The sequence below is a fragment of the Eleutherodactylus coqui genome, chromosome 3 (genome assembly GCF_035609145.1).
Source record: "Eleutherodactylus coqui strain aEleCoq1 chromosome 3, aEleCoq1.hap1, whole genome shotgun sequence".
Classification (NCBI taxonomy): Eukaryota; Metazoa; Chordata; class Amphibia; order Anura; family Eleutherodactylidae; genus Eleutherodactylus; species Eleutherodactylus coqui.
The window spans coordinates 284,196,792-284,223,167 of record NC_089839.1 but is presented as its reverse complement, the minus strand read 5'-3'; the positions used below and the strand labels follow the sequence as shown (position 1 = coordinate 284,223,167).

Genomic DNA, 26,376 nt, shown 5'->3' with positions numbered 1-26,376 from the left:
TCCTACACTGACTACGTAACTCCAGTACACTTCTATGGGGGTTGTGACCCGCATCTATCAGACCTTCATGGTATATCTTATATGTAAATATGTATGTACAGCAAGTATTTAGAATCAATTATTTAAAAAGTAGCTGCATTTTTCAAAAACTTTTAACATGTCAAAACCCACTGTAAAAAGTTTTGAGCAGTGGAGGTCAGCCTGCTGAGACCCCACTGATCGCTCAAATGAAAGGGCTGCGGTGCTCTACCAAGCTCTATGCCCCTTTGGCTGCCTTCACTGCCTGACGGCTCCTCTCAGCAGCTGAAGACGGATGCATAGACTTCTATAGTCATCTGCAGCTGCTGAGAGGAGCCGACAGGCAGCGAAGACAGCCAAAAGGGCAAAGTGATCAAGTGAGCACTAATTTCAGTAATCGGCAGTGGCCTCAGCAACCAGACCCCATTGATCAACACTTTTGACATATGTAACTTTGGCATGTCAAAAGTTTTTAGGAAGTGCAGATACTCTTTAAAGGCATGTTAAAATGATAGCCTATCATCAATGTAATCGGTGGGGGTCCCACCAGCCTACCTATCAGCCACTAGAATAACTAGTACTACAAGCCACAGCCACTCACTGCTACTTTATTCTACTAATCAGGGAGGGACCCACTTAGTCATAAATCTAAAAAAATGTATTCATTTTGGTAAATTCTATTTATGTCCAGCAGAGGGTGCTGTTGTACAAATGTTTTTGTGAATATTCACAGAAAGCTGAAAAACCTGCAGTCACTTTAGGCCCATTTACACACAGATTATAGATTTAAAGAAATAAAACAAAAGTTTTTTTTTAAACAAAATACTTATATGTTAAACATATGAAAAAATACAACTTTACAGTAATATTTTCTGTTGACTATAAGGTAAAAAAAACACACGTACAAAAATGTAAGGGAGTTCCCTACATAATGAAAAGTATGCACTTTTGAACTTATACCAATTATATTCAATGGGTATGTCAAATAATATGTTTTAATACTTTTTGTGCGAGCCCAGCCTGAGGCTGAGTGTTTCTGGTCCTGTCCTACGTCTGAGTTAAAGTATTGATGGCCTGGTATTAGTGCAATATGTCTCTACCGGAAGTATGGGTTGGCCGCCCTGAGTTCGAGGGAATGCCCCGGTCATGCCCCTATATTCGGATTGGCTAACAGATGTGTGTCCGGCGTTGAAGTTACTCCCCCCCTGGCATTCAAGGCTGCAGGCCGGCCCCACAGATAATGTAGCGGCCAGCCTTCTATAACGGCCGGGTCACGGTGTTGGCGCTGAGTGACAGGCTGCGGCCGCCACAGCAGAGATGTCTGTGCTGGTGAAGTCCGGCTCCCGGTGGCAGTGCTGAGTGACAGGCTGCGGCCGGCAGAGCAGATAGGTCTGCGGCTGTGAAGTCTTCCATGCCATCTTCTTGGTACCAACCCGCAAGCCAATCCACAGCTGACAAACAGAGAATATGCCGTCAGAGCAACCTGCAGAAGAAAAATCGCAGCATGCTCTATTTTACCGCGGATTCTGCGCATTTGGGCTCCATTGATCTCTATGGTTACGTTCAATTCGCAATGCATACAAAATTAACATTGCGTATGGGTGTGGATTCGCTCGCAAGTTTTTTTTTTGGCGCAAATGTCAATAGTACTTTCTAATGTTGAAAACGCATCGCACAAAAATCGCAAAGCACATTCTTCCCATTTTTGTGCGATGCGTTTTTAATAGAGATGAGCGAACCTACTCGTTTCGAGTAATTACTCGATAGAGCACCGCGATTTTCGAGTACTTCAGTACTCGGGTGAAAAGATTCGGGGAGCGGGGGGAGGCGTGGCGGCGCGGGGGTAGCAGCGGGGAACAGGGGGGAGCCCTCTCTCTCGCCCTTTCCCCCCACTCCCCGCTGCAACCCCCCACTCACCCACGGCGCCCCCCGAATCTTTTCGCCCGAGTACGGAAGTACTCGAAAATCGCGGCGCTCAGGCGAAAAAGGGGCGTGGCCGAGTACGCTCGCTCATCTCTAGTTTTTAACATTAGAAAGTCCTATTGACATTTGCGCTGAAAAAACGCAGCGCTATCGCAAGTGTGAAGGCCCCCTCAGTGTCCAACTTTCTCCGATTTGTTGTGTTTGGGGAGATGATTGCGATGACTATCCGGCATTTTGTTGCAATGCTCATGTCTCTGTTTTTCCAGATCTTATCCAGACTTGGGCCCCCTGCACACAGGCGGAAATTCCGCGGTGGAATTTCCCGCAGAATTTCTGCTCGTGCCCGCTTGCATTAAATAATACAATCCTACGCACACAGCCGCGATTTGTCCGCGTGAAAACACTCGCAGAAAACAAATCGCAGCATGCTCTATTACTGTGCGGGTCTCTGGGCGGCAGCCGGCACACCACAGAGCAGAGAAGACGCCGGGAGCGGGTGAGCCACAGGGCTGTGCAGGGGCATGCGTCCGCATCCCGCTGCAAGAATTCTCGCCGCGGGATCCGACCCGGCCGTCTGCAGGCGGCCTTAATGCTAGCGCAGTTTGTTGTTTTATTTCCGGGTCCTGGTTACCGGCTGTTGCCATGATCTTAGTTCTCATATAAGGTCGGGCTCACAGGACCGTATGGAAATTGCGTATCAAGCGGGCGCTGTAAGCCCGTGTGATATGCGGTAGCTCGCAGGCAATCAATTATATTGCCTTTTGCGGTTCCGCTCACATTAGCGTGTTGGAATTGCGTCATCTGTGACCGTAAAATAGAACGCATGTTCTCTATTGCAGCATATATACATGCGTCCATACGCAATTACATTGCAGGAGCCCTGCTGCGTTTTAGGCCTCATGCACACGGCATGCGTGGATTACGCATGCTGATTTATGCCGTGAATGACCTGCAAGTCATTGCGTAAATGATTTTAAATGCTTGCGGGAGATCGCGGATTCAATGCCATTCCTACATGGGGGCACGCGCGGCAAAAAAAAAAATGCAAGCCCTATGGTGCCTTCCCCCACCGCCCTGCCTGGTCTCTAAGATGCCTGAGAAGTATCCGCCGACAAATCCGCAATTTAATGCTTCCATAGAGATCAATGTGGCCCGCCTGCACGGAATTCGCGCTAAAATGGAGCATGCTGCGATTCTTCCGCTCGCGGAATCTGCAAATCAAATCCGCATGTGTGTTGAGCTGAGGACGCTCCGTGCTTTCCTATGGCCGACTAGTACAGCTAATCTCCGGCGCAGGTGCTGATTGCGGATTCCGCAATTCAAATCCGTCCGTGTGCACGGGGCCTTACGTTTACAACCGTGTGAGCGCGGCCTAACAGTGCGGACGGGCCCTAATGTACATTTTGAACACGTAGGACGAAAGTCATTCCTCTATATCTATGTAGGATTTTCTGGTGGTTTACAGGACTGGAAATATATGAGGTACAGAGGAGACCAGTGAGGGGATTTTTCCACTTCCTCTCATCTATCACTTTACTGGGCCTGAAATGGCTGATAAGAGAGAACAACAGATTTATTTGAACTGCCCAGCACAGGAAGTGCATCACTAATCAGAACAGATGAGGTGCTGTCTGCACGGGTGACACTACACCACACACACAAACAGGCGCCGCCATTGTTCTGAAGAGCCCGCTCCGGCGGCGAAAGGGTGCGCCACGTGACCGTCCTCCTCCCAGACACAAACAGTGGGGCGGGGCCTGCTCCCGGCCACGTGACCGTCCTCCTCCCAGACACAAACAGTGGGGCGTGGCCTCCTCCCGGCTGGCGGTGACGTCACGCCGTGTCTGTGAGCGCAGGGAGCAGTAATGGCGGCTGGAAGCTCGGCGGAGCGCAGCGGAGGGAGAGGCTGACCGGCCCGGGGCTCCGCTCACAGGGAAGAGGCCCTACGGACAAAGAGGCGCTAGAAGCCATTGTCGGGAGCCCCCAGGTGTGAGGACAGGAGACCCCGTGTAACCAGAGGAGACTCCACGGGGGGCGACAACATGGGGAACTGCCTGAAGTCACCGACGTCGGACGACATCTCCCTGCTGCACGAATCCCAGTCTGATCGGGCTAGTTATGGGGACGGGACTGAGGGGGACCAGGAGCCGCCGCCCCCCTACCAGGTAATGTCACCTATACAGGAGGCTCCTATAGGGGGCGGTATATATATATATATATATATATATATCTCACCCCCCCATGTATATATGTTTCTATATGTAGATGTATAATATAGCGCCACCCGGGTGCTGCCGACATTGGCGCTACGTGAATCCGTGTCCCGTGTAGCTATTGGCGCACCGCTGGTTATATAGGGGCGTATTCGCGCTGCCGCTCCTCCCGCCCGCGCCGTCCGGACAGCAAACCGACCATTAAAAGGGATTCCAAAATGTAAAACAAAAAGTTAGAATACTGGATATTCGCCGCTCCCCGCCTGGCGCCGCCGCACTGATCCCGGGCGTTCTCGTGCCGTTCTTTGTACGTGACCGTCAGCCGCTCGCAGGATTCGGCGGCCGTAGACGACCCCTTTACAGTAACTCGCTGTATCCGGACGTACGTGTTGCTGATATCGCACATAATTAGTCGCCGCATATCCTTTTGCGATCCGTATTCGCACACCGAAATTAGCCGTGAAGGTCTTTGGGAGCGTGATAAAACAGTGAACTTTGGCGCTTCTTCCCAGGAAACGGTGAAAACAAAGTGACGTCCGTCGGGTTTTGGTGCGTTTTTCTTGTTTTGTATATGTGAAAAACGGAAGCCGTAGAGACGGTAAAATGGTTAAAATCCGCACGTAAGGCCGTAAACGCGCGGCGCTTGCTGTCTGCGAACCGCGGTCCTATTTTGCGTACGGCGTTGTGGTTTTTCCCGCGCCGCTCCCATCTGTTTTTCGTGAGCATAAGAAACCTGCTATGGTTATACGCGTTAAAAACGGATCGATTCGCATCACCTTAGTCCAGCCCGTCCTTTAACCCCCCCCCCCCTCCCTAAAATGCTTGTTTTTATCGTCAAAAAATTGGATAAAAGTATTACATTCCGTGCGCCGACAGTCCGCGCCCACCACCGCCATCTACTGCGTATGATGCGCGCCAATCAAGGTAACATGCACTTGTGTGGGGAAGACGTAACTCAGACTGTCCAAGTAAAAAAAAAAACAAAAACGGTGTAACGGTAACCGTTAGTCCGTGGGGTTCTGCGGAATAAGTTGGCGAGACACAAATAAAGATTATTATTCTTTTTTGTGAGTTTTGGGTTAAAGTCGCCCGTGTAAATACAGCGTGCGCAAAAAAAACTGCACGGAACACGCATCCGCCTCATTCGCATCTTTTCTGTTTTGTCCGATACTGGGTGGCACGACAGATGCCCAACAAACCCACTTATAGTCAGTGGGTTCTGTCGGGCGCCATTCGTGCTCATCACGCCCCACATTCCGCACTTCCGTTATTTTGTTGTTTATCTCCCATGACTCGGCAGAAAAATGTAAATATTAGCGCAAATAGTCGTGAAACCAGTCTTACCAGTCTGCGCGATGCTCCCGCGCCCCCGGGACGCCGTAAGGATAGGATGCCGCCCGTATCGTGTCAAGTCCAAGATTTCCGTACACCGTTTTGGGTTTTTTTTTTGTACTTTGAAGCCTAGTGGAAACAAGTTATGTCCCACTTAACGGCAAGGGAATGTGAACTGAAATATGGCGCAGCGATGCGGGGGGAAAAATGGCAGCATGTCCTATCTTTGGGCGTGCCCTTGCATCGCCCACTGGGGTTGGCGGCAGCATCGCGTGGCATGTTGGGTGCGCTCAAGTGCAACGTCATGGGAGGTTTCCACAAGAAACTCCGCCATCCTCCGCCGCGGTCGATGGCCGCTACTTCCTGGAAGGGAGGCGGTTTTGATACAAAACGACGTCGCATCTGCGGTGAAATCCCACGTTGGCGAGGTGATGGCGGGCTAAGTTTCACGGGCCGATATCGCACTCGCCCGTGTTAAATTCGCCTACGGGTGCGTCACACACGGCCGAAAAGGGTGCAAACTTTTCTTCAGCGGTAAATCTGTGTTTTTTGCACAGATTTTGATGGGGATGCATAACTGAAAGGGTTAAATCTCTCGCGGGTCTGCAGCAATGGCGCAAATATAAGCGTGGTTTTTGTCACGGTTTTGGTGCGGATGTTCGTGGAGATTGCAGCGGGTTTGTTCACATTTCCGTGTTTTGCGCAAGCATCTCAGCGGCGCTAAACAAATGCAGCACGCTGCTTTCTGTGCCTTTGCACACCAATAGTCCCCAATGGGGTTGCGCAAATTTAAAGTGACTCTCCGAGTCTGGAGAAACAAAGATGGCCGAACCGCTTCTGCAGGCGGTACATTAGTATGCGGTGGTAGTCTAAGACACGGCATGGGGAAAGCAGCGGTCAATCACGGCAGCTGTGGTGTCTTATACACGCCGTTTAGTCCGTCAGGGAAGCTGCTGCGGCCATCTTTGTTTCTCCAGGCCCGGAGGGTCGCTTTAAGGGGTGACAACTGCAGCAGGAAGTCAGCGACGTGTAAATGCACCCTTATACACCCTGACAAACTCTATAACCCGGACCAAGTAATTTCTGGCGCTAGTCATATCCGAAGAAACAAAGGAGCCGAGCAAGTCCTCTTCCAAGCCTGCGCCGCCCTTGTGGTCTCCGTACGGAGATGTCGCGGGACGGTTGGGTTGAGCCGGCAGACATTAGGTCCTATTAGAACCTGCATGAACAGCCAGTAAAAATGTCATACCGTGTTTCCCAAAAAATAAGCTCTAGCATGATTTTTCAGGATTTTCGGGGAGGCTTGAAAATAAGCCCGACCCTGAAAATAAGCCCTAGGTAGAGTCCATGAAAGAGCCAATAGGAATGCATTCGATGTGTGAAAAGGGGACCAAAAACGCAACTGCTGCATTTTTGCAGCTCTTTTCACGCAGGTCAGTCGAGTCACTTGCCCAACAGATTCTGTCCCGGTCTTTCCCGCTGCTCTCCAGAACCCTAATACAGTTCCCACAGTCCTCGGCGTCCGCACAGGATCACTTCCTGGTTGTGGGATATGAATCCCGCCTTCACGAAGCAATGGCTGTGATTGGTTCTTGAAGCAATGGCTGTGATTGGTTCTTCAAGCAATGCATAATTTCCCTGAGCAGCACTTGAAGAACCAATCGCAGCCATTGCTCTGTGGAGGCGGGATCTATGAATTGGCTGAGCCACTGTTCTCCAAGCTCTGGTCAGCCAATCACAGCCATCGCTTTGTGGAGGTCGGATTTATGTATCCCGAACCAGGAAGTGATCCTGTGTGGTCGGCCGAGGACTGCAGGAACCGGGGCTCTGGAGAGCAGCGTGAGGAACAGGGACCGGGCCTGATGGGTAAGTGACTCGTCTGACCTGCATCCCCTGGAAATAAGCCTATTTCTTCTGTAGCGCCAACATATTCCGTAGCGCTGCACCGAGTGCCAGTCCATAGAGAGGACTTGTAAGTCACTAATGCACATCACTAGGACTAGGTTGGCCTTGCAGCTTGCCGACTGATGGCTTCTAGCAGCTGCAGAACATCAGGTTATAGACGGGTCGGCACCAGGTATAGACGGACTGACAGTATGATAGCAGGTGACCGGTGCAGGGATGCCGTCCGCCCCCATCTGATCATGTGATGTATGTACAAGCCGTGTACATATAGCACAGCTGCTTCCGACCCTACAGACAATGAGGTTGCCTATTAGATGTCCTGAATGGGGATCTTCCCCTCCTAGATCACAGCCGCTCGCCCATTGGAGATCAGCTCCCTGATTGGGGGCGCTGCCACAGGAATGGGACGCGACCCAGTTGGACAAGCTCTTTAAAGGGGTTGATCAATTAATAGAAGTAACCCATATTTACAGGATAAGGAGTAACTATCTCGTGGGGCTCCAACTGTTGGGACCACCACAAATCATGAGAAAGGGGTTCCCTGAAAGAATGGTGTGGCGGTCGTTTGTGCACAGCGCTGCTCCATGCGTTTCAGTGGAAAGGTCACCTTCAACAATCCGGTTAAATGAATGGAGCAGTGGGGAGCGTGCGTGACCATCGCTCCATCCACCTGGGGACCCCTGTTCTGGTGATTGGTGGGGGTCCCAAGAGTCGGACTACTATTGATCAGATGGTTGTCCCCTATTACAGATGAGGGTCCCAGCTGAACTGCGGTCTCCCAATGATGCTCAGCGGTCAGCTCTTTAGATCTGAGGTCGGGTCAAAAAACCTGTCTGTATTGCGGGTGCAGAAACAAAAGCCCAGAATCCACTAGCCTGAAGCTGGCTTTAGGTTGCCTTCGCATATTACGGATTGTCTGCAGATTAGAGATGAGCGAATGTACTCGTTTCGAGTACTTACGCACCCGAGTACTGCCATTTTCGAGTACTTCAGTACTCGGGTGAAAAGATTCGGGGGGCGCCGGGGGGCGGGGAGAGGCGTGGCGGTGCGGGGGGTAGCAGCGGGGAACAGGGGGGAGCCCTCTCTCTCTCCCTCTTCCCCCCCCCCCCCCCCCACTCCCCACTGCTACCCCCCGTGCCGCCACGGCGCCCCCCCCAAATTTTTTCGCCTGAAGTACTCGGAAATCGCGGTATTCGGGCGAAAAAGGGGCGTGGCCGAGCACGTTCGCTCATCTCTACTGCAGATTTAATCCCTCCAATTTGAATTTAAAGAGTGAAATCTGCAGCAAATTTTGGCTCTGCAGGACAAAGTACAGTAAAAAAAAAACAAAAAAAAACCGCAGTTGTGTGCAAAAATGTGGGGCAAATTCTCATTTACTCGTGTGAATCTGGCCTTGGGGTGGTTCATACTGCAGAGCGGCAGGCTGATTCCGGGTCTCTTCCCCCAGTCTGGTCCTTTGGGGCGTCTCCTCTCCTCTCTCGGTAATAAATCTCCCCCGTTGTGATCTGTGCCCAATTAGATCTGCAGTTGGCAGCGAGTGCACGAAGATTAATGGCAGTAGCACTATAAGATAAGCGGGGAGGTCGCCGCTGCTCGCTGCCCGGTGTCACTGAATGCGCCTTTTATTGTTTCCCCGTCTGAATGCGAATGTTCTTTTTACTGTAAAATCCTGGTGGGCCGTAAATGTATAAAGTAAATATCCTACATCACATTCCCTCCGAAAGGCGAACAGCTGCTCACTGTGTGATGAATGGCCGCCTGCCGCCGGACGGAGCGCTGACTTACACAAAGTGCTGGCGCTTATGCTGCTTGCAATAACCTGGGAGCGGCTGTCGCTGGGGTTAAAGAGCGCCAAAAAAATAGGCGTGTTGTCACTTTAATTCATTCTTTTTTATGCTCCGTCTCGATGGAAGACGCCGTCTGTAGTATTATGGTCGGGATTGATGATGATGATGATTGGGGGTCATTGGGTTCAGTCAGGAACAGCTATCGGCGTTTGAGGACCAAAATTGGTTTGTCACACTTATCCGAAACCAGTCTTGGGCCGGCTTCACTTGAACGCATACGAGTCTTTTTTGCACACAAATCTGTGTATTTTACTGTGTTTTAATTTTTTTTGCCCCACATGGCATATTCATTCATTCGTTCGTTCGTTCGTTCGCAGCAAAAAAAAAAAAAAAATGCAGTAATTGAAATGGCTAATTGGTTTTAGATGTGTTTTCTTTTTCTAGCACAATTATGCACTTTCACACTCCCCTTGTGTATCGCACTCACATTTGCACCCCCATTGACTTCTATGGGGGCCTTTTTAGTGTGCAGATATGTGGAAAAATAGCTTTTTTGTTTTGTTTTTTTTTTTCTTTCCCGGACCGAAATGAGCACAAAATACAGAAATCAAAGCCGCCCGCAGGCTGCGTTCACATGGGCAATTTTCACGCGCAATTGTTGTGAGATTCACATGAAAAGAACTTATTATGTGTCAATTTACACAGGCAGGTTTTCTCCCGCAGATGGGATAGATAGAAATGGGATAGATATAGATGGATATATATATTTTTTTGCATGCAAATCGCAAGCGCAGCAATGTGATGTATTTTTTTCTCGCACGGCCATAAAACAAAAGTGGGTACATGTGCAAAATAGGTCCCAGTTTCTCACACCGATGTCGAACTCTCACACGCTTAGTCTGAAAGTAGTCCTACACACAGGATGAAGGTCAGCTCATGGAGGTGTCCCGACCCTCTGCTATCCGTAGTTTGGGGAATGACTGGTCGGGCATGCTGAACTTCAATATGCCCGATCCTTTTGTCCTCGGGACAGATCAGCCTTCAGTGTCTGGCAGCTGCTTGTTCTGCTCTTCACACGCTCGGCTGAATATATATGGTGGTCACAAGCTATAGCCATCGACTGACCGCTACTGAAAGTGTTCAGCCATTTTTAAAGGTCCCCATTCACATTAGAAGTCAATTGTCCGATGCCTCTGCTAACGGCGCCTCTCTGCTGTGTATGGAAGCGACCCTGCAGGTAATGTTTGGGGAAAGAAGGATCAGGGACGTTAAATTTCAACGTCCGACTCCTTTGCTCCCTGGGGCGCAAGAAGTGCTGAGGATCAACCCTCTGAAGTCAATGGGTTCTATTCTCTGCGTGTTGCGCACAAATACGTTCAAGTGAAGCCGCCCGAATACTTCTTCTGGTTTCAGTGGCTCTGAATCAGTAATGGTCCTTCACACGGGACCACTGCTAGGTCCTTAAGCACCCGACAGTCGTCCCAACGGTTATCAATTCAGTGAATGAAGGCGAAGCGCGTTGGGGTCGCTGCCAGGCGCTGCTTTTATTCAACTTCATGGAATTGGGCACAGAATCTGCGCGGATTACATGTCAGATTTGGCCATGGGAATACAGCTTAAAGGCTCATTCACACGGGCGTATTTCCACAACGTATTACGTGCGCAATATTTACTTGCGTAATAGTCAGTGAACAGTACCCAGTGATTTCCGTGGATTCATTCACATGAACACGTTTTTGCACGTGACGCTCGGCATGTACTATTTTGGTGCATATTACACACTTCTATAGGCCATCAAAGAGAATGCGCCGGCGCAAATAGGCGGCGAGTGCGTAGAAGGCCTGTATATTCACTGCGTACGTGTGCATACATGGACACTTCTGCGTACTTACGTTTTTCATAGGCAGTGTATTTGCACGCACAAAAACCCGCATCAGCTATTTCAGACGTGACGATACGCTGCATTCTTGCGTGACCACAATGCGCTTACGCCTTTATGAATAAGGCGAAATAGCTAAAAAGTGCTGCTTTTGAATGTCACTAATCGCTCGTAGACGTTACCGGCGGATTAAGGCCTTTTTACACACAACCATCATCATTCCAAAAATCGCCGGGTCAGTCGCGCTTTAACGATAAACATTCAGTGTAAATACCGCCTACGATTGAACAATGAATGAGAATTCATTCGCTTCTCATTTGTCAACTTGATGCAGCCCTAAAAATCGTCCTGCGCTCCTTACCGTATCGTTGTGTAAATGGCGAGCGTTTGATCGTTCAGTCGTTCACTGGTACGGCGAATGGGAACCATTCATCCGCCTGCAGGAGCGAACTCCCTCATCGTGCGAACGATAAATCGCTGTCAGCCATCGCAGTTTTTTTTTTTTTATTCCATCCCCTTTAACGATGTCCTTATTCATGGCTCATTAATCAGAAGTTCTGCGTTTCCCGGATCGGCTGATTAGGGATCTGCAAACGTATTAGTCAGCGGCGGTGACCCCCGGGGTCAGATGCCTCCTGTGTTTGGGTGCCCCGCCGGTCCTTGTGAGGAGCTTCCTTTGTTATGCTCAAGATGGTGATCTCACTGTCTGCGTCTTTCGTTCCAGGCAGACATAACTTTCCTCGCCGCCGCGGCCCGGTCGCCGACCCCTGATGTTGCATTAAAGCAAAACCTTTGATAATTCATTTGCAGAGAGAAAAAAAAAATTAGATTTTTTTTTTTTCCCAGCGTTTGCTGTGTCATCGGCTTTGCTTTTGCATTGAACAGGGCTGATTGTTAGGAGTAAAAGGCGGGGGGTTTACAAGCGAAGCATACGGGGGATCGCTATATGCGCTGGAATGCACAGTCAGCGCCTTTTACTCTTTGTCGGAGACAAAGGATTCCAATATGTCTGTTTCTAATCAGCTCTGGAAGCTAAACGTGGGGTTTTAGGGCCTGTTCACACGGGACGGGGGTTCTGCATAGGACATCCTACGGTGGATCTGCAGCTGGAGGTCTGCGTTAATAACTGTGCCATTTGGTACGGATGTTGCTGCCGTTTTTAATGTGGGTTTTGGGTGCAGAATTAACCCTCTTCAGAAAAGTTGGATTCTGCAGCATATCCAATGCTAAAATTGACATGCTGCGGATTTAAAGGGACGGTCCCCATCTTTTTGCACCCCTATCTGAGGGCAGCATAAGGTAGTGAAGGTCACTCCTTCGCAGATACATCCAGCAGATGTATCACTGTAGTCGGTGTGACAGGCACTACCTTATGGCGGCCTCTGTGAGGGCTGCGAAAAAGATGCTAACGGTCTCTTTTAAATTCCGTACCACATGACCATTACGACACGGGTTTAGTGCGGATTTTGAAAATCTCATCCACTTTGCCGCATGTTCACATGGCGGAATTCACTGTGGAACTTTCCAAGTGAATTCCACCTTTAAAAAAAGTGTCAAAAAGTGTTTTTGCCGTGATTTCTGGTGCAGATCCACACGCAGAATTTTCCCCGTCAACGGGTGCAGAACTCCGAAGCCCAATATGGACTAAATACGGACAGAAAATACTTCTATGTGAATGAGTCCTAAAGGTATAGGTCCATCGCGGTCTAACATGTGTGAGACGGTGACCAGCAAGGTGCTGGAGGGCAGGTATATTTCTCCTAGGATGCTCTCCTATGCTGCTTTGGGGAGCGCTTGGGCAGATACGTGCCACCAAGCAGCCTGGGCTCGGTGGAGGAAGCCGGCAGTATAGTGTTAGTAGCATTAAGCCACTAACACGTTGTAGTAAGTGGCTCCAAGCCACATAATCCGGGCCGGCTTTTCCTGGAGTGGTCAAAGCGAAGGGTGGGATGGGCACTCCCACGTACCAGGTGGGGCTGGTACCAGGCCTTATAAAGCCTGGGCCTACAGGGCCTGAAGGGAGAGCTGAGACCTTTGCAGGTCTGAGAGTCCTGGCTGGCTGTGTGCAGGAGCCATTTGTGTTACCAGTGTGTAGACAGGGATGCTCCATGTATAGTAAGTGCTCGGACGAGCAGGATTTACGTTATGTTTCCCTGATGTTAAGGCCTGTATTTTGCTTTTGTTTGCTTGGAAATAAACCCAGGCAAAGCCTGGACTAAAGACTTTATCCTATGTGTCACTGTCTCTGACTGCTTATGCCCAGGTTGCTACCGATCCTAAACACTAATCCCTCACACATGGCAGAGATGGGAATGCAGCTTGGACACCATGCCTACTGATGGTGGGGAGTATGGGGACAGCTGAATGGTCTGTACTGCTGGACCCCAGTGACATTGAGTCAGGGACCCCTATTCGTGTGATAGGTGGTGGTCCCGAGTTGGGATTTGCACCTAACAAACACTTATGGCATATCTTGTGGATGGAAATGCCCCCTTAAGGGAATATATACACGATCAAGAAACTTCTGCCACTGTCCCCTTGCTGCCAGGCATACATCTCAGAGGGCTTATTTAACACTAATCCCATTTCTATAGCGCATGCATATGATGTAGTACTTGACATCACTTGATATTGGCTTCTGCCCCCTTTATGGAGAGCCATGTGCTTTTCCATAAGCAACCCAACTTGGATGTACGTTGGCCCACAGTAGAGGTGACCTCGGTGTCCAAGAGCAGTCGGCAGAGTTTTGAAAAGTTTAACTTCTTTTAAACTTTTACTGTTACAGATCTACTTTAAACGTAATGAAACTTTTTTTTTAGAAGTTGCTCATCTTTTCTATCCGTCCTTATCCTTAAATCTCACTGGTACATGGAGGGGTTTTTCTAAAATTCCCGAGGATTATGTACAAGGGTTTAACGAGGGTATGTGGAGGCCTAATCCTCTCACTTGTTAATCTCACCGACTAAAACCATTCATATCAAAACACCGGACATCAGAAATCTCCGCAGTCTAAATTCTTGATTCATGTGATCCCTTAATATTGAGGAGAGCCGCACCCTCCCGCTGATACCGAGATTTCCTCGTATTATGACACAACAGATTGCGGTACGTGTTGTGCACGCCCACGACTTATCTTACCGCCTCACGTGTCCTAAAGTGCTAGTTCTCGACTTACCGGGTAGGAAACTCTTGTTCTGAACTCATTTACCGCAGCCTGGTGATGAATCCATAAATCAGGATCTGGATGACTTCTATGTACTTAACGGCAGTGGAAATAATTGCATCTTACAGTTCATGACCGAGGCTGTCCTGATTCATCAGCGCTGCTCCATTGTATTAGTCACACTGATTCACGGGATGGTTACGCACATTGCCTCATGGTCTGTCTGGGTCTCCAAGCCTCGTTCATATATGTCTGCTCACACGTTATTAAATGGGAGCCGGGCAGGTAATACGCGGTTGGTGTCATACACTGATCTTTATTTTCTACTCCCGTAATCTTATTTTATATGCAGGGTTAGAAAAATAGAATGTCCATGAAAGTCGGCCATCTTTGTGCTGCGAAGGAGGCCAAAACTACCACTAGATTTGAGGCCAGAGTGCTATTAAGCAAGGACTAGCACTCACTGTTTCCTGACAATTGCCAGGCTGAACCTGCCAGCTTAGGTGCAGCCCAACCGTTAGCGCTGTTACCTGGGCATTAACCCTTTCCAATCCAATTTGTATCCTGGTTTTCCTAGGGAGGTTATTCTTTTTCTGCCGTTATGCAACAGCGCTATATGCTGGCTAAAGCCAGTACTGCATGAGGTGACATGTTGGATAGGCTTTGACAGCAGAGAGGCTGGCAATATACAGTAACAGAACCCTGACAGACATTTTCCAACATCAAAGTTCTACAGCCTTAAATCATAATGTCTTTAAACGTCAAACTGTGGATTGGAAAGGGGTTAACGGCGCTTGTGTAATAGCGCCCTACAGGTTTGGTAGATGAGCTTTGGTCTAGTTGAATAGCTATTGCCTACTTGAGAAAATTCCTCATATAAAATGCAGGAAAAAGACAGCTGGCTCTTATTAGGCCTAACTGGCTATTACATTTATTGGAAAGGGTGTTATAAGCGTGTGGACTGGTCTGGTGGGGCAAAAATGACTTAATGTGCGCAGATATGTGAGCAATTAGCAGATTGTTAGGGCCCATTTAGACACGATTTTTGCTCAAAATTTGTCTTTTGAGCGATAATTGTTGTGTGTTTTCGTTAAGCCATCGGTCATTGTTGTCTTTCAGCGTGCTATAAGAACAATGAGCTGTATCAGGAATTCACAGCAGGATACAGCTGATACTTTTGTTTCAGTTGTATCCCGCTCCCTGATGACAGGCTGGATATGAAGACGACAGCGGTCCAGCTGTGTTCTTAATACTGGTCCAGCTGTGTTCTTAATACTCTGCTCGGAGCGCACAGCTGTAGACCAGCTGATCGCTCTGTGAACAACCGGGGTATGAAGAACACAGCGGTCCAGCTGGGTTCTGGATACCCCGCTCGGAGCGCTCAGCTGTATACCAGCCGGGCGCTCCAAGCAGAAGACAAGCGGCCCGCTTGTCTTTTGCATCCCCCGCTCGGAGCGCAAGGTGATCACCCAAAATTTGACCTCTTTTGAGCGTTAATCGTTTTGTCTAAATGTTCCTTTACTCTTCAAACCTCGTTGATGCGCAGATACACTGCGCTGTGGTGAGCGTTCTTGCACATACACTTGTGTGACGCCACCCTAAGGCCCAATGTCCACAGGCGGATTTGATTTGCGGAATCTGCTCGTGAGATCTGCAAATCAAGCCGCCCATAAGGGAAGCATTGGTCGTCCGCACTTCATTTAACACCTGTGGATTTTTGTTTTTGATTTGCCATGCGTGGATAATGAATCGCAGCATGCCCCATTTTACCGTGGATCACGCGCGGCTGTGCTCCATTCATCTCTATGGGAGCTTACGGATCGCAAATACATTGCGGATTTGAAGGTTAAACTCAATTGGGGAGGTGGGGAAAAGGCTGGCAGGTGGGGTTGCGGATTTTTTCTGTGCAGATGACCCACGCAATCTGCGATCTCCCGCAAGCAATAAAACAATTTAATGATGACTCGCAGTGCATCCGCTGCAGAAATCTGCATCAAAAATCCGTGCATGCCGTGGACATGAGGCCTCAGAGTGCATTCATACAGGGGATGTGACGGCTGATTCAGAGATTGACCGCACCCCCATGGGAAAACAACCCATTCATTGGACCTGCCGTCTGAGTTTGGAAAATCGCCCTACTTTTAGACCATTTTCTATTGGTGCGCTCCGAAAAACTGATCGCGCTCTCATACCCTGCAGGTTGCATGCAAGTGTGATCTGTTTGTAAAGCATTTGGCTACTTGAACCGCATGCGATTTTTGCCTCGCGCAAGTAAAACACGGATGTAAATCTGATGGAAAACATGATTTTATTGTAAAAACACATTGTACAGATGAAAATCGCAGTGAAATGATCATTTTTTCCTTGACCCGCATCGCACTACATTCAGGTAGTGAAAGGCTCCAAAACGCGTGCTGTTGCTTGCATCTTTTTTTCCTGGTATGCCCAAGTGCTAAAAGTTCCATATGTGGTCTGATTTCCCAACCTACAAAAACAGCCTAATTACGGTTATCTCGCACCCTCGGCTTCCTGTGAGGTCAGCACCACCTATAACACACATACACAAACACTTGGTTAGCGTGCCTGAAGCAATGACTCGGGAACCAGTTCTGCGGGTTGTGGGTTCACCGGCAGGTTGTACGGTGATAGTACTGCCGTCACATGTAGGTTAGTGGGGCGCAGCGTACGGGGCGCTCGCTGATGTGTTTGTTGCCTCCTTCCAGGTCACAAAATTGGAACCACAATGACTTTTACGTGTAGCGCCAAAGTGAGATGCGTTGTAGGAAGAAGGTATTTATAGCGGTGAAGAAGCCGGATCGCAGGTGGCGTTGGTGCGGGCCGCATGCGGCGGACGATAAGCTCCTGAATTATGTCATCCATTGTTACCACTTCCTGTTTTTAGACTGTTGGCTGCGGACGCGGCCGTTGTGGTATTTACGTTTTGTTTCTTCTTTTAAGCCTCCAGTGTCTCATTTTACTATTTTTATGTCAGTCGTTTGTTTTATCTGAACCGTGCGCCGTAGCCTCTGATATCACCGCCTCGCTGGATGCGGGGTGTAACGGGGAAATCTATCGTGATACAGTGGCTTATAGGGGGTGTCGGACGGAGGTGCTCGCCGTCAGGCCGCAGGTAAGGGTATGCAGCCATGCAGTTGGGTAGTAAAATATATCGAGTCTCTGACCCGGAAAGGTTGTGGCCTCGTGATATGGGCGTCCATCGCTGCAAGAAAAAAATCGTCTGTCTAAAATGGGCCCATTTACAAAAAACATGCAGTTTCTGTGCATCTCGCAATACACACATTGCATGTGGCAATCATCCGTGTAAATGCGCCCTCAGGCTTGGGCTCACACCGGGCGGATTTGCTGCAAAATTTTTGGTCTGATCCTCAGCACGGAAATTTTGCTGCATTTACAGTAGCGGCAAAGGGGGTGGGATATTGAAAATGTCATCCACAAGCTGCAGAAATAACCTGCGCAAAACCCGCGAGGAAGCGGACCTGCAGCGCAGAATTCAAATCCGCAACGTGTCAATTACAGTATGCCTCCGCTGCGGAATTCACCCCAGGGGTAAAAAACTTGAGTTGACTTCAGCGAGAATTTGTGCCATAGTTCATACCGTGTGTCTGTTTTGTTTTGTTTTTTTGCCTGGATTCTAAATCCACAATGCAGATAAAAATGGATGCGCCAATTTTGGGTTTGGATTGCACATTGGAAAATTCGCACATGGATTATCGTTATTGGATGGGCCTAATCCGAGGGCTTCAAATGAAAATCCGTCAAAACGAGGTCATGTGCTATACTTGTGTGTAAGTGCATAAATTACACCCATATAGGTGTAGCCAATTATCTGTTAATTAGCAGGTATGTGAGCACAGGGTAATGGAAGGTCAATTATGTTAATGTGGCTTGATAGAACTAATACACCCCTACTACAATGTCAATGATTGAAGGATATCTTAGCCATTTGACGGCTCTTCGTTTTCACCCTATCCTCAGGATAAAGGCCCATTTAGACACAACGATGTTCGCTCAAAAGCCATCTTTTGAGCGATAATCGCCGTGTGTAACTGCACTGACATCGTACAGTTTTCGTTAAGCCGTCGCTCATCGTTGTCTTTCAGCATGCTGAAAGACAACGATGAGCCTTATCAGGGATTCACAGCGGGATACAGCTGACACTACTGTTTCAGCTTTATCCCGCTTCCTGATGACAGGCTGGGTATGAAGAACACAGCGCTCCAGCTGTGTTCTCCATACCCCGCTCGGAGCGCTCGGCTGTATAACAGCCAGGCACTCCGTGCAGAAAAGAGCTGGATGCAGAAGACAAGCTGGGCTGTATAACAGCTGGGCACTCTGAGCCGGGGAACACCCCGCTTGTCTTCTTCATCCTCCGCTCGCAGCACAAGGTGATCACTCATCTTGAGCGATCATCTTGCGCTGTAAATGACAACGATTATTGCTCAAAAGGCGCTTGAGCGACATCTTTTGAGCAATGACCATTCGGTCTAAATGGGCCTTTAGTCTCCAGTAGTAGGTTGGTGGGACCACTGCTGATCAGCTGCTCAGCAGATTGGTGCACACCTGTACTGAACTGATTTTTGGAGGAAGCACACAGCGCTATTCTTACTATAGTGGTCAGGCTTGGTATTGCAGGCACATTACCATTGTAATGAATGGGAACTTGGTCTGGAATAGCAAGCCTGGCCACTGCAGTGCTGTCTGCTTCCTGAATAAGGCCATTTATCAGATCGGCACATCCCCTTAATCAGTGCTTATCAAAGGGCAGGAATCTATGTGCGTAAAAGGCACATTACGGGGTCAGGGCCCTGCTGTAGAAAAAGACTTGCAGTCAATTAGATGTCTTCTGTTTTTGAAAAAAAACAAAAAAAAAAAACTTTGCAGCATTTTTTCCACACCTGCCTAATACTTTTGCGCAGTAGCTCTTCAGCGATGCGGGCACCAGCGGATGGTAGGTGGTAGGGTAAGGTTGCACCTCCTGTTCAGTCCGGAGTCGCTGTGTGCCAGGTTCACAGGGAAGGTTATCTGCTGTTAATCCCATGAGCTCCTGTTTCTTGTGACAGACGAGACTGCGGCGGCGCTATTATATCACCGCTATTGTTACACTGGAAACTTACACATCTTGGGGTGGTCGTTTGTTCATAAAGACAGACTTGGCAAAATCCTTACAAGTCGGGGCAGGACTCCTCTATGGCGTAACACAGCACTGCTGTACTCTTATCCGACAGAGGGACCATGAAGTGGATGTGATTGCAGAACCCACACCCCCTGTCCTTGTACCCTTTGTGGTGTTATGCCCCCTATGATGCCATCCTGCTGCAAGCCTGCCTAGTTTTTCTCTTGTTTACCTTCTTCAAGCGATTTTGCCAGAATCACAAGTTATTCCCCCTTCCATAGGATAACTTACTGATCAGTGGGATTCTTACTGCTGAGACCCCCACCGAGTCCAAGAACAGGGGTCCCATGTCCCCTTCTACCTGTCGCTACTGGGCCAAGCATGCGCAACCGACGCCCCATTCATTTCAAAGGGGATGACGGAAATACCCCAGTGCTTGGCACGCTCTGCAGCGCCATTGAAAATGATTGGAGCAGCACTATGGTGGGTGCAGCAAGCCCAGTGAGATTAGGACGGGAGAAACGGGACCCCCGTACTCAGAATCGCCGCTGAGACCCCCACCGATCAGCCAGTTATCCCCTATCCTATGGATTCTGGTACAACCCTTCCAATAGAGGCACAGACTCGTGTGCAGTAATAGTCGTGCGCGCTGCGGTCGCCAGACTCGGTTATACCTCCTTCCAGAATCGAGGCTGCGGACAGGCAAGACCCTTTTATGAACTTTTCCTGTCTACCACCGGCACAGTTTACACACATGACACTTAGTCATCGTCACCGCTACTTCCTTGAGAAGCAATGGTGTTGTCCTATTTCTACCTCTATCACCTATATACTGTGTGTTTTTTTGACATGCGGCTCCTTAATACAAGTCAGAATACATACAGGAGATCTATAGAGTTCACGTCCATATGGTACGTGAAGGACAAGGCGCTTGGAGCCTTATACATAAGAATGATCCCCATAGTACTACTACAGCGGGTTATGGAGGTATGGTAATGGGGACTGCGGCCCGGATGACAAAGATGGAGTAGTGTTGGCTGGACCTATGGGACGTTGCCATTAACAAGGGTTCGAATGTAGTAAAAAGAAAACATTTTGTATTGTAGTGCGTTTTGGATTTAGTTCAAGTCCGAAGCATGTGCAATGAAGTCCACTTTATACTAGGATCAAAGCCTCTTCCATTGACTGCGCCAATGTCCATACACCTCGCGTGGATGTGCATATACCTAGATGCATCGCTGGTGGTGGGGGTCACTAGAGGTTGAGGATTAACCAAAGGACATGGGGTTTCCTGAGAGAGGTTATAGGATCAAGCGTTCACCAGAAGCAATCAAGAATGACCACTTTTTGGCAGGGATGAGATTGTAGTTTTCCAAAAGGGGAGATTTCTAAGTAGTCTACATATCATATTTCCGGCCCATCCCAGTCATACTGCTGTCTGCGCCAACAGGGGTGGTGTCATGATTCGCCTGGTCATCGGTGCACCCTCGGAGACGGAAGAGGGCATTTTTTTGTTTTCGGACTAGAGACCCTTACAGCACCCCCCTCTTCATTCCCAACCTGTGCATATGCGTGGCGTGTTACTTAGCACCTACAGCGGCTGGAGAGAAGTACAGGCGTCCATAGAGCAGCACTGATCACAGGCTCTTGTGAGAGAACAAAACGAAGGCTCCATCCTGTGAAAGGTTGGGATAAAGATCACATGAAAGATGAATCCCGCCACCGCTGCAGAAGAGAGATAACACAGAAAATGAGAATTGTGTGTTTTTTGTTCAGCGCTGCTGTGCCAAGCCCGTAATTGTGTTCTTGATGTAACCTTCGTATTGAGCACAGGCAAAGGAAGCCGCAATTATAGAAAAGCTGATTTTGTTACTTTTGTGATCCCTATTTTGTGAGGCTTATATACAAGGCTGCGGTGTTCGTCGTTACCCAGGAGGAGCTTCAATCCCACCTAGTTGGATAGTCTGTTCTTTTCTATACATTGAGATTCTTCTTGCCTCTATTGAACTAATAAAGCTGGTCATAGACCCTTGTCCGTGCACCCTGACAGGAGCCAACGATAGAAGTAGGGGTGCCTTAAGCTTTTATGCCGCCTGAGGCAAAGTGGGAAATGATCTATTCTCCCCCCCCCCCCCCCAAAAAAAAAAAAACAAACCCAAAAACCTCATATTACAGACATTGAAAGCGCCAATATACGGCATACCCAACATATATTTGAACCCCTGAGAATTGTCTGAAGTGAGAAAATAATAATGACCTCAGTGGTAAAAGTGAATCTCTTAATGGCCCCAATAGTAAAAGCGACCACATTGGTGGCCCCAACAGTAATAGTGACCCTGTTAGTGGCCCCAGTAGGAATTGTGACCTCCTCCAGTAGGTGCCCCCCTATTAGTAGGGACTGTGACCTCCTCCTCCAGTAGGTGCCCCCCTATTAGTAGGGACTGTGACCTCCTCCTCCAGTAGGTGCCCCCCTATTAGTAGGGACTGTGACCTCCTCCGGCAGGTGCCCCCCTATTAGTAGGGACTGTGACCTCCTCCGGCAGGTGCCCCCCTATTAGTAGGGACTGTGACCTCCTCCGGCAGGTGCCCCCCTATTAGTAGGGACTGTGACCTCCTCCGGCAGGTGCCCCCCTATTAGTAGGGACTGTGACCTCCTCCGGCAGGTGCCTCTGCTGTAGGGACTGTGAACTCCTCCGGCAGGTGTCAACCCCCCCCCCCCCCCCCCTTCAAATTTAGCAGCAAAGCCATCCCATAGCATGCTATGGAAAAAACGCGATTTCCTGCCCACGAGCGGAAATTGATTGCAATTTTTTGCTCGCGGGATAGAAATTGCAGCATGCTGCGATTTGCCACGGGATACCCACGGCTGGCTTCCACTGAAGTGCATGGAAGCCGCCCGTGCCACGGCCATTCTGCAATCGTCATTGCAGAATGGATGATTGCAGAATGGCCACAGGAGCCGCGTCATCACTATGGGAACGGCGCAGCGTCCTCTCAACTGCGCATGTGCCGCTTGAGACATTGTCAACACAGAAGAAAATACCGGACAGGTAAACAGGCCTGCCGTCCGGTCGAACTCCGCTTCGGGATTCCCACATACGGGGTCCGACCCGCCCACATGCAGGAGGCCTTACAATATACACAACACAGTGAGTTGATTGTATGTTTCTCCCCACTTATACTTTATCCCTTTTTGTATATTTTTGTATAAGCACTACTACTTTAGAATAACGCTTTAACCTTTATTAGTTGGTCTTGTTAGCTCTAAAATGATGCAGAACGCCCAAGTGTAGTAATGTGTGTTTAGTCTGGTAGAAACCGTGAAGGCCCATAACCACACAGTGAGCAGAATCGAGGTGGCTGACCCAACTGTCAGTGAGCAGTCAGTGGCAACAAAGTGTTATGGGGCGAGCAAGACCGTGTTGAGTGCGATTTAGGTTGTACCTTGCAAAAATGCAGGATCCAGGGACCTGGGAAGAAGTCCACACTGTGGTCTGCTCCTGCGCCATACGTCACGGATTGACGGTGGCGCCATTACCGTGACACCATGATCATTTAGTGGCACCTTCCCCTCATTCAAACATCCATCATATCCCCTCTGCTAAAAAAAAAAACAAAAAAAAAACGCACAACCCTTGACTTGACCAAAGCTGCCAACTACCGACCAGTCTCAAACTTCCCCCTTCATCTCCAAATTACTAGAACGCCTGGTCTACTCCTGCCTCACACGCTTTCTCTCTCCTCGACCCCCCCCCCCCCCCCCCTCCAGTCAGGTTTCCGCTCTCTACACTCTGCTGAAACCAGCCTCACAAGAGTATCAAATGACCTGATGACGGCAAAGTCCAGAGGTGACTACTCCCTACTAATCCTCCTTGACCTCTCCGCTGCATTTGACACTGTCAACCATGACCTCCTTCTCACTATGCTTAACTCTATTGGCCTAAAGGACACTGCTCTCTCCTGGTTCTCCTACCTTTCTGACCGCTCCTTCAGTGTCTCCTTTGCTGGTTCTATCTCCTTTCCGCTCCCCTCCCGCTGTTGGGGTACCCCAGGGCTCGGTACTTGGTCCCCTTAACTTGTCTATCTACACAGCCCCAATTGGACAAACCATCTGCAAATTTGGCCTCCAATACCATCTCTATGCTGATGACGCCCAACTATACACACCTCCTCCTGTGACGTCTCTGAACCATTTCTCCAAAATATCACCGACTGTCTGTCCGCTGTCTCTAACACTATGTCCTCCCTTTTTCTCAAACGTAACCCCTCTAAAAGTGACTTTCTCGTCTTTCTGCCTTCCAACCGACCTCCCATCAACATCTCCTCCTTTCCAGTTTCTGGCACCACCATAACCTCCAGACAGCACGCCCGATGCCTTGGGGTCACACTGGACTCTGACCTCTCCTTTACCCCCCACATCCAATCTCTGGCCCGAACATGCCACCTGCACCTCAGAAATATTGCTAATACACGTCCGTTCCTCACTACGGACACGTTAAAGACACTGGTTGCCCTAATCTACTCCCAACTTGACTACTGCAACTCACTCTTCATTGGCCTTCCCCGCATCAGACTCTCTTCTTTCTAGTCTATTCTAAATGCCGCAGCTAGGCTTGTTTTTCTATCCAGCTGTTTCTCAGACGATTGGTTGCTCATCCACTGCAGAACTGAATTTAAACTCCTCAACCTCACCCACAAAACTCTCCATGGCGCCGTACCACCATACATCGCCTCCCTCCTGTCCGTACACCACCGAGCCCGCACACTCCAATCCGCTAACACACTCGGACTAAACGCCACTCAAATGCGAACCTCACATCCTTGCATACAGGACTTCACCAGAGCAGCACCCATCCTCTGGAACGCTCTACCCCAAGCCATCCGGACAATTCCCGATGCACGAACTTTCAAATGCGCACCTCTTCAGGAAAGCATACCAAATCTCCTGACCTAGACCCCCTGCCCCTCCATATGGCTCCCTGCATCTTCCACCCTGCTTATTGCATAAACCTCTACCCCTGCACCTCCTTACCACCTCTTCCCCGTTGGCTTCCTAGTAACTGATTTTACAGATGTAATCCCTGTACTGCCTGTGTTCCCCTATGTCCCCCCCCCCCCATATCCTTGTACCTCCTGTATCACCCCTACCCCATTTCTTCCAAACTGATTGTATATCACATATAATTGTTGTATTGTCTGTGTCCTTCTGCGCTTGAAAGCGCTGCGGAATAAGTTGGCGCTATACAAATAAACATCATTATTTGATTCTTGTTGGCCACGTCCCGCTGTCGTTCCTTATCTTGGCTGTCAGGCACGTGCTCTTCTTCCCTGCTCCAAGCGAAGAGCGAGCGTCTTGTATCTGTGCAGTGACTCAGCACATACGGATTCTCACTGCAAGATGATGAGCATCTGGCATTCTGCCACGCTTGTCCTGTGGGAAAAAGCCTTTCTCATCCCTGATGTCAGAAGCGCTAGCATCATGCGTTCCCCGCTGAAGGACCACCCCAACAAACTTCTTAAATGACCAGTATTACCGAAGCTGTAGGTGGTGGTCATCGGGACAGGAGGAGGTTGATGAATGCCCTTTTAGGGTAGGGTACACAGGGTCCCAACGCATGCTCTTTCTGTACATATTTTTCTAAACACTGAGGCAGAAATATATGTACTGTAGATGGATTTATGACAACAAAGGTTCTTCTGTTGACCAATGGACTACTTTACTTGGGCTCATCTTCCTGAACACTCTTACAACATTTCTATGATGGTCCAAATGTGGTATTCAAATGTCCTAATCCTTCTCTATATGCCCTCTGAACTCCTTTTGCTGCCCAGTGACCATCCTATTTTATCATTGACTCCTTACTCTATGGGGGGGGGGGGGGCAAGTCAATGTGTTAAGTTCCATTTTATACCATAAGAGCCAAAAAGCTCTTAAATCAGAGCCAAAATTCGGGAGAGAGCCTCCTCAAGTCAAGAAGCTCGCAAGCTGAGGCACTCACAAGCCAAGGCACCACTGTATTGGGATTTCTAGCAACTTCTTCCCTACGACGGGACTCTGTTTTATATAGGGGTTTTTTTCCCAATCGCTCTGAGCTGTGTAATCTTTCCCTAATCTTTATCCCCTGGATTACCACAGAGAGCGGCCATCCAACACTGATTGACCTCTTTTTTAATGTATCACATATTCCGCCTGTAAGCCACTGGATGTTTTAATCTCTAAACCCTAGTCATAATTTGGACAGTCGAGCTTCATGTACACGGCGTGCTAAGGGTTTTCGATGCTTTGAACTTTATTGTATTCTAGCAGGCTAGGCACATGATCGTTTGTACGTTTATCCAAGGGGTATATTACTTTTAAGCCTTTCAGACAAAAAGGCCGATCATTGCCTCTTGTCCGCTCACTTAACCCCTTAGTCACCGGCCTATTGTATCTTTACGTCCTGCAGCTGCGGGCTATGTATGAAGAGAGATCGTGCGGCGCTCTCCCTCCATTCCTCATGGCTGCCAGCTGTTTCTTACAGCCGACACCCAGTGGCAACAGCTCCGATAAGCCGCGTGGCTCATCGGAGCTGTTTACCCTTTAAATGCCCTGAGTGGCCCCCCACAATGGGATCGCAGGGAGCTGTGTGGGTGTCAAGGCAGCCGGGGGCCTTCTAAAAGGCCCCAGGGCTGTAATGGCAGAATGCCTAGCAAGCCATGCCCGTGGGGTGGCTTGATAGAATGCCTGCCTGATCGCAGTATGACTAATCCTATGACATTACATCGTACTGCAGGAGCAATCAAAGCATCACAAGTTGTTCCCTCTGGGGACTTTAAAAAAAAAAAAGGAAAAATAAGATCAATAAAGTTTTTTTACTAATTACTTTAAAAAAAAAGTAAGCAGTTAAAAAAAACCCTTTTGCTATATTTATAATAGACTTTACATCATAAAACAAAAATACATATTTGATATCGCTGCGTCTGTAAAAGTCCGATCTAGCAAAGTAATGCATTATTTACCCTGCATGATGAACGTCGTCAGG

The 26,376-nt window shown here is 48.9% G+C and overlaps 1 protein-coding gene across 1 annotated transcript in view; it reads left to right on the top strand.

Moving 5' to 3' along the window:
- The first annotated feature begins 3,755 nt into the window (after positions 1-3,755).
- Positions 3,756-26,376, top strand: part of RNF11 (ring finger protein 11) — a 39,642-nt gene continuing 17,021 nt past the window's right edge. The window contains exon 1 of the mRNA XM_066597612.1: positions 3,756-4,106. Within this exon, the coding sequence (XP_066453709.1) occupies positions 3,984-4,106 (123 nt within the window). The 5' untranslated portion in view covers positions 3,756-3,983. The remainder of the gene's footprint in view (positions 4,107-26,376) is intronic.